Source organism: Lissotriton vulgaris, chromosome 2_1 (genome assembly GCF_964263255.1).
Source record: "Lissotriton vulgaris chromosome 2_1, aLisVul1.2, whole genome shotgun sequence".
In the NCBI taxonomy this organism is placed as follows: Eukaryota; Metazoa; Chordata; class Amphibia; order Caudata; family Salamandridae; genus Lissotriton; species Lissotriton vulgaris.
Window position 1 is genome coordinate 763275786 of NC_141687.1, and position 9318 is coordinate 763285103.

The 9318-nt window shown below is 43.0% G+C and overlaps 1 protein-coding gene across 1 annotated transcript in view; it reads left to right on the forward strand.

Annotated features, from left to right (window-relative positions):
• BBS5 (Bardet-Biedl syndrome 5) overlaps nt 1–8797 on the forward strand; it is a 198582-nt gene extending 189785 nt beyond the window's left edge. The window contains exon 12 of the mRNA XM_086956075.1: nt 6145–8797. Within this exon, the coding sequence (XP_086812201.1) occupies nt 6145–6246 (102 nt within the window). The 3' untranslated portion in view covers nt 6247–8797. The remainder of the gene's footprint in view (nt 1–6144) is intronic.
• Nucleotides 8798–9318: the final 521 nt, after the last annotated feature.

A 9318-nucleotide genomic window follows, 5' to 3' on the forward strand; every position in this document is an offset into this window, starting at 1 on the left:
TGAAGTCACACATGACTATTTCTCAGATGATCCCCTTTATGTGAGCCATTCTGGACACAGTTTGGTTCATGCCTTTCCCCTAGAAATGAGAGTCCAGGATATCCAAGCTATGATTCTGACCTTTCAGCCAAAGTTATGGGTTTCAGTCTCAGTTCTGGGTTTCAGTGAGTTCAACTTTAAAGCTGCTGAGACTGATAGTTTCCTGCATCAAACAAACCAGGTAGCAAATCCAGGCACTGCAGTGGGATCTAATGTCTTAGTGGGTCCAACATCAAGAATACCTCTGTGGTTTTGGGATAATCTAGGAACGATGAATCTCGTTCACTGAAGGAAGGTGGTTTCGGATTGCTGCATTAACTTTGACTGACTGTACTGTTACCAAGTTTAATTGTTCATGTTATGGTTTCAGTGTTCAACAAAAAAACGTAGACCTACAGGTTATCCGGGAAACCGAACTGACTGATCAGTGTACACTTTATTACACCGTGCCGCCGGACCCCAGGGTTGTCGGCTGATGGGCTGTGTCACTCCGATAGTATTGAACAAGAAATTCCACGTAACGTAGCCGGCCCCTGGGTTGTAGGCTTTATACTGTGTCTTGCAGAATTGTGCAATAAAGGTCTTAAAAAAATATATATATATCTCTGTGACCAAGCCCAGAATTCGGAAAAGACTGTGAAAGATGTGTTGTGGTGGCTACTGGACCATGATTGTGTCAGCGGCGGACCCCTTTCCTTACCCCATCTAGACTTCACAGTGGGGAGAGAACCATCCCTTCTGGGTTGGGGCAGCCATCAGGGAGAGGTGGAGATCAAAGATCTGTGGATTTGCGTAGGCCCAGCTTCATATCAACTTCCTGGAGCTGCGGGCAATCCACCTGACATTAAAAGCCTTCCTTCCATTCATCAGGGGGTGTCTGGTACAGGTGCTCCACCACTGAAATGTTGTACTACAACACGCAGGGAGGAATTGGGTCCTGGGCCCTATGCCAGGAGGCACTATGTCTCTGAAAAAACCTGGACCACCACAGGATCTTTCTAGTGGTAAACCTCTAGGCAAGATCTTTGAATGCCAGGGTGGGCAAATTTAGCCATCAACGTCTAGTGGATCACGAGTAGCAGTCACACCTGGAAGTGGTTCACGGTCTCTACCGCAAACACTGAGAACTATGGCCTGATCTATTCACCACCACACTGAACTCGTATTAACAACACTTCTGCGTGTTTGAGTTTCCAAGGCATCTCTTGCTAGGAGTCATTTTCTGCCTAGAATGTAGTTCAGGACTCTTGTATGCCTACCCAGCAATACCTCTTCCGCTCCAAGTTCTGAACAAGAAGAGAACCGACCAGGCCCAGGTCATCATAGTGGCCCCAATTTGGCACAGCAAGTATAGTATCCAGATCTACTGGTCTTAAACATCTGTCCTCTGATCAGGCTGCCCCTCCAAGAGAACTTCTTATGGCCACAATAGGGCAGGCTTTGGCACCTAGGCTTGTGAAATCTCCACCTTCAAGCATGGAGATAACACAGTGACAGCTGGACACTTTTGACCTACCTCTGGAGGTGGTCCATGTCATCTTGGTAGCCAAGTGTCCCCCGTCAAAAATTGTGTACAACTGACTCTGGGGCAAATTTGTGGTTTGGTGTGGCACTCGCCAGATTGATCTCCTCCAGTCCATGTTATCTGATGTTCTGTTTATTTTGTCTTTTGGCCAGCAATTCTTTGCTTTGGTGACAGCTAAATGGTACCTTTTGGCTCTTTTGGCCTTGACCAGTTGCCGGGCCAGCCCTCATTGTTTAAGTAACTGGTTGTGATGCATTTTTTGGAAGGCCTACATTACTTGCTTCTCCCTCTCCCTTTGTTATGCCACTGTGGGACCTTAGCTTGGTCCTTACAATTTTTATGGGCACTCCCATTGAGCCACTTCACAGCTGCCCTCTTTGGCTTATTACCCTCCAGACAGTGGTCCATGTCGCCATTAAAATATGTGCAACAAGTGAGTCCACTGCAGACACTCTGTGTTCACCCACCATACCCCACGTTTTTCCCAGATAAACTGGTTCTAGGAACATGAGCACCCTTCTTGCTGAAAGTTCTTCCCTGATAAACTGGTTCTAGGAACATGAGCGCCCTTCTTGCTGAAAGTTGTGACGTCATTCCATGTCAGTCAACCATTCACTGCTGGAGTTCTGTGCTCCACCTCACTCGTCTATTGAGGAGGAGAGACGCCATTGCTTGGACCCAAAAAACAGGTCTGAGCTTTAACATCCGTTGTACCAAAGAACACCGGGTGGATGATCAGCTTTTATGATTCACTGAAGCGAAAACAGGTAAGGCCATGTAGAAAACCCCATTTCCCTCTGGATTGTACTCTGCATCAATATCTGCTGCAAACTTGCCAAAACGTTGCCTCAGTAAGGATTGCAAGTTCATTTCACCAGGGCCAAGGCTGCTACCACTGTGTTGACATGAGGAGTTCCTGTCCTGGACATCTGCCAGGGGGCTATGTGGGCATCACCCCATACATTTATGAAGCACTACTATCTGGAAAGCTAGGTTCTCCAAGAGGGGCATTTCATCTGCTCGGTCCTACAGGACTTTGGTTTGGGCCAATTGACAGAGCCACTTCCAAGTAGGTGCTGCTTAATTATTTATACAAAAGGGGAGGAATATGTGGCTAGAAATGTCTATCAGAAGAACATTTTTACTTTGGTAACGCTCTTTCTGGTAGAGACTCTAACTGCAGAGTCCTCACCGACACTGCCATCCTTCCTGTTCTGTGAATTGGGCTCTATCTATTTATGAGATCCCAAATCTAAGAATCTGCACACTGGTCAAAGCCAATTTGCTTTTGGGGATCTGTGTTTGAAGCTGCAGCTAGCCTCAGAAGCAACTGACATCAGCAAGCGGCAGTGACCCTGCATGTCGTTTCCACACCAGAATGGCGTCTGTGCTTAACCACACAGCACCACCTACTACTCAAATGTTTCCAGGCCCAGTCTGATGCCTGGAGAATATTCAAAAGGTGAGGAATATGCAGTTAGATAAGGTCTCTACTAAAAAAAGCGTTACAAAAGGTAAGTACCTTGTTCTACAAGTAATGTATTTGAAATCATAAGTATGAAGTGTCTCAAATGGAGGAGCTAATACTGTGTTGGCTTCAGGCAGAAATCTCACTTCACAGGCCTGTAAGGAGCGAGTAACTAATGATTTATCGGACATTCCAAAAAGTAAGACACCACTGGGATTGAATTAAACCACTGTAGGTCTTTTTGTAAAAAATCAGTGACTCTACCTAAACCCTTTCAGTAGACATTTATAACTCTTCAGGGCCGGTTAGGAAAATAAGTAATGTACCACTGATGATGGAATTGCACGTGACTGTTGATGATATTAATAACACCCACCATAGAATTAGCCATCTACTGGCGTAAAGTCACAAAGTGCAGTTGTCTTTCTTTAAGCTTAAATGTTACTACTGTATCATAAAATCATGCCCCCTCAGTCTTTCAAAAGCCAATTGTGCAACTGTAAGCTTTTGAGTTCAAGATGAAGATGGCTGATTCCATTGGGAAAAGGACATTTGAGAACACCTTCCCTAACTGAAGATAAGAAGTTCAGCATACAGTCCCCTTGGTCAATCTTGGTCTCCCTGAATTGTGGTATGCTTTGATCCAGTGTAAATAAAGTCAGACTTTTATCATAAAATGTTCTTGAGGGAGGGAAAGCAACAGAAGGGAGGTAATTTACACATATTTAAAGACTGGAGGAGGCAATACATTCATTTGCAGTAGGAAACTGGCAATGCTAAAACATTGTGCCCTAGTCACAAAGGTATATTTGGCAATAAATGTAGGTTTACTGCTGAATTTGCCTGCCACAAATGGGTTCCTGGCAGGAATAAGCACATTTACTTTGTGTCGAGGTCACCAACACAAATTGCACTCAAGGGTGAGGGAAGTGGGCGTACCAAGGCATGGTTGCCTTGAAAGTTTGGCAATCTCAATAGATGTACATTTGTGGGCATTCGCAAACTCCTCTCTTTCCCTCTTTCCACCCTGGAAGGGATAGAAAATATACGCAAGTAAACTTCGGTAATCGCTGTCTGAGAAATATGTATTCCCATCTTGTGTGTGTGTGTTGAAATACAGCACAGGGGGCAAGGGCACGGTCAAGGGATTACAGGAGGCTCCGGTAGAGACCGGAGCCAAAAGCTACAACGTTAAGAACCAAAGAATAAGAATACAGAGAGAAATGTTCTCTCAGGCAAGAATAACGGGGAATAATCGCATGGTAGGGTCAATATGACCCAGCCATGAGATATATATAAATAAACATTTCTAAAAAGGCCATACAAACACAATAAGCACAAACGAAATGAGGGTACTTATCTAGTGAGCAACAAAGAAGGAAGATGGCTGCGTGCTCATGGACTATATATTGTAATAGAATGTTGTTTGAAGTTCTATATTCTCTTCATTGTTACTGCTGAGCTGTGGTAATAAAGGAGATTTGCATAATGTTGACCTCCGTGTCATGCCATAAAATTTACCTTAGCCAAGGGCTGGCATAACTCTTCTTTCTATGGTGGGAAGGGAGTCGATCACCCCAGAATTTTCTGTGTTGTTGAGGCCGCAAAAGGATCCCGGTGGTAATGTCACTTGACCTTTCCCTGAATCTGCAGGAAAACCTGCACCTTGCACAGGTTTCTCTGCCTTTTCCTGGGAATGTTTGAGAATTCCAGAATATAGCAGATTTACTACTTTTTGAGTCACATCCTTTCCTTGGATGCTGAGAAAAGATGTGCTGAAACAGAGGAACTGGATGACCTTGAAGTTGGCCATATGTCTGTTGGATGTCAACAAAATTAATGAAGTAGTTGCGCGCCTTAGATTCCTAGTGTGAGGACAATTTCACTGGGAGCCAAAGGAAGCCTATATGGCTCATCTGCATGCATTATCCTCAGCGTTTAACTTTCAACAGGTATCATGATTAGATGTTGAGACTCGCTAATCCTCCTGTAAACCGCTCTGATACCTCTGGGTCTAGCCAGCACAATATAAAACTCTGCAAATAAATAAACTTGTTTGACAGATTAACAGCAAAAAGGTGGAAGAAACATTATTAATAAGGAATTCAACACTGAGCATGGCAACAGAACTTACTCTGTATTTTGAGTACACATCTCTTGGTATCAACGAATTAGCCATAGGGATGATAATCACAGTAATGTCCCTATGGTTGAAGGGCGAGGCAAAAGTGTGTAGGAGAGATGCAAAACTTGTCCCATGGATGGAAAAGAAGATAGGGAGCATGGAAGACTGGTGCAGTGCTGATCAGGCAGAAATGCTATGCAGAAGTCCTGCTCTGCCTGCCTCACAATCAGGGCCAGAGGGGCATGTGAGGAGGGTTCTTCTATATTGACCCTTATTATAGTGTCGGTAGGAGTTGCCTCCAACCAACACTGTTGCAGATTGGGAACTGACCAACCTCAGGTCGGCGGTTCCGACCGCATTATTTGGATGCGACCTCACATGATGCAGTTTGCAAACTTCCATTTCCAATGGGAGCTAGTACGACGGGCTGAAACCGCCCGCAGCACAAGCTCCCTGCACCATACTGTGAAGAGATGTTGAGGGGGGCACCATAGGTGTGCCCCAGGGCAGAGTGCTAACGGCAGGGGGTTAAGGGGTGCTGCTAGGAGTCCCCAAAGTCAGTTTCCGACAGCCAATCCATGTCGGAAACTGAATATCCTAATCCCGACCGTGGAAACGCGTCCTTAAGGGATTATGAGGGCTTTCCGAATGGCCGACTGGCTCCTTGAGCGACAGTTTAAACTCCAACCACTGTCATCATAATACGGCGGTCGGACTTTAAACCTGCAGTCAGAGGCTTGCTGAGCGACCTTGTAATTAGGCCCTTAATACTTTAAATCTACAAGAAATTTCCCAAGAGTGTGTCTGCCAAAGGCGGGATCCCCTTACAGTTGCCAAGAAGACTGAGGAGGGACCACGACCAGCAGGTTGTGTTTCTTATTCTGAACCATGCACTCGGCATGTTACCTTGTTAATAATAGAGTGTCCGAATTTAGCCCACGAAATAACCATCAAACCTCTCTTTTTACTTTTTTTCATGTCAACAAGCAACAAGACCGTGAACCTGTCTACTCCGAGGAGCTAGGACTTGCAGTCGAGAAACTAAAGGATGGATTCACTTTACAGGGTCTCTGGGATGTTATAAATTAATTTTTGTGTGCTGTTTTTCTCGTAAATAATGTAATGTTTTACTTGTAGTAAAAGATTTGGAAGGTCAGGATTCACTAAAACAGAAGATCAATGAAAAAGGAATTAATTTGAAAAGACAATATCAATGAGTTTCAAAGCACTCTGGTGGAACTTTGGATATAAACTTTTTTATGCTTGCATTAATGACTGATGTGATCCTCCATAAACACAGTGCTGCAGACCTTCTGGAAAGCTGCATTAGAATGTTCTGTTTAATGTGAGTCAAAGCTTCTAGTCCTTTCTTGTTGAAATGATAGTTTCAGATCTTCATAGAATGTGGTTGCAGTCAGGTTGTTGGACTGAGTGTCACGTGATTCTCAAAACTGTGTGTAATTTAAATGATTCAAAGTTACCCTTCACTGGCATGAAAATTATGTAAAAAGACCATTGTACGTGCTGTACTGTGGTGGGAGCAGCATAGCCAAGTTAGTGTCGGCCATTGGATCCTAGCAGACGAAAAACTATGCAGACTGTTAGGCATCTAAGTGTGAAGCTACAAATGACAATATTTCCCAAGAAATTGACTAAGCATTCTGCTGACGGTGCCAAGTATCTGTTCCCTTATGCAGTTTTCATTGTTGCCTTTGGTGTAGCAATAACTGATGTTTCATCGTCAGAAAATATTTCCCTGACACCATCGACGATTTCAAGGCATTATTGAAAAGGTTATTTCTTGTAGCAACGCTTGTTCCAGAATAGTCCTATGTTGTAGGTTTTTTGGATTACCTAAAAGGGAAAAAGTGTAGGTTTCATGACCTGAAGTACGTTTACTGATGTCTGTAAAAGGAAACTCCTTCAACCCAATATTAATGTACAGTGCTAGATCTGAATTTTTAATGTATTCTATCATGGAGATTGATATATGGCTGGAACATAGCATGCTGTCTGAAAGACTGATTCTTGAAAAATTGCAAATCACAAAACAAGGGTCTCTGCACCTTCCTTAACCTGAAACCTAGAAAGAAACTTTGCAGAATAAAGGGTTTATTTTTTTAATGTACCCGCCATATCCTATGTGCTGTATACATTGATTTTCTTTGAATCATCCAAAGATGTTGCTATTTCAACTGGAAATTGATAGGTTAGCATGTTTTGATTTCATCTCACATGCCTCCACATATTGATGTTTAGTAAATGTTACCAATGAACCTCTATGTACTTTATTCAGAATCATGTACTGAAACCAGTTTGTGACACAAAGGGCACTTTTATGCTGCTTTCACCTTTCACCCTTGATTGACCGAATACTTCAAAGTCCAGGGTTCTCCAACCTGTTGTGTAATAAAAGCTACTTATGTTAATTGAAAATCATCACGAACTTCCAATAGTAATAGTGACATCAGACAAAATTCCAATAGTGACCTCCATGTCCACGATTACCAGCAGTAATCACCTCAGTGCATCCGGACGGTTGCCAGTAAAAAAAGGCTTTGTCAATTTGGAATGGCTTTACGTAGGTAATACATGCCAGTTACAGCTGCACTGCCCATGACAAAAAAGTAATAATATTAGTAATAAGTCTCTGCAAATGATGTATCGCTCAAAAATCACCTTTAAATATATTTGGAAATTCTACCATTTTTCTCCAAACATTAGTTTGAGTTCTGACACTGCACACAATTGACAACATTTGTATTTTTTAACGAAGCAAAATCTTCCAATTTAGAAGGCTGGGAGGCCTCCCGGACTACTGACCGGTAGCTGGAGAGCTACTCTTTGGAGAATCCTGCTTCAAACTGTGCTCTAGTCTTGAATTTTATCAAGCCGGAGACCTTTTCTGGGAGGCTGTCCTAAAGTTCCACAGATCTATGGTTTGGAAATCTTTCAACTTCTTTTTAGGAGTCTAGATAACTCTGTATGTACAATCTAGTGAGCAAATGATTGCCCTGGCAAAGATAAATGAAAATCAGTAGTTGGGTGAGGTACAAGTCAGAATCTCTCAAATGTCCTTTTTTTAATTTCTGTTCTGAGAGCAAAACAGACGTCCAAGCAGCAACTGGCATTTGTAGGTGTCACAGTCTTGGTACAGGCAATGAAGTGACATACATCAAAGGAGAAATATTTAAATATCTGAGCAGAATGCCCAGTGGGAGGCCTGTATTGTTCACCCGCTCTGCATTCATGTTTTTTTTATTTCACACCTAACTCAAAAAGGAGGAGTTTGTAAAAAACAAAAACATCTTTTGCCCTGCCGCACATTGAGTTTGCTGCTGTGACAGACCACTTCCTGGACGCAATGAAGCATCTGCTGCTAAAATTGATTTTGCATAGTGATGTTGTTTAAGTGAAATATCACTGTGTTACTTTGGCACTCATTACGTTGGCAATGTAAATAAATGCCTGTTGGCTGTTCGAATATGGCTAGGCAAATTATAAATAATGTATATTTAAATTGCATTCAATGTACCGTATTTGTTTTAGTGTATGCATTTCAATTGTACAATTTTATTTTGCTAATGTAAACATTGTTTTTATGAAACTGTTAATAAAAAAAATTAATATATCACTGTCATTTCTATTTTGGAGTTTACTCGTTAAATATATAGTGGTTAGATACCACACACAGATAAGTGCACATTGATTTCATGTCTGAGAGTAGTATTAGGGTTTGTGAAAAACTCATGACCCGTTGTTTGTCTCAACTTAGGCGATCATAGCGATTGACCACAGTGGTATCCCTGGGGGAAATTCCCTTCTGAGACGTTCCAGCTTGCCTGGTGTGTCCTGGGCTCTGCATTCTGGGTTTACAAACTCCAGACCCAGTAATTGTGGGCCTGATGACAACAGACTGAGCTCTGTGTGCAGTGGTGTAGGGACCGTGGGCAGCTGCGGTGTCTTTCGTCCCCGCCAACCTGCTCATGCACAACAGGTAGAGCTGCAAATGCTCCCTGAGCTCTCCTCCAACCTGCCGCACCCTCTTATGCAACCTACACTACATGCCAAAACAGAGCCACGATTTTCACGTGCTGCCTGCGTTGTACAGGCGGGAAAAGGATATAGATTTGGCCTCATTATTTCCCCTGGAATAGGTAA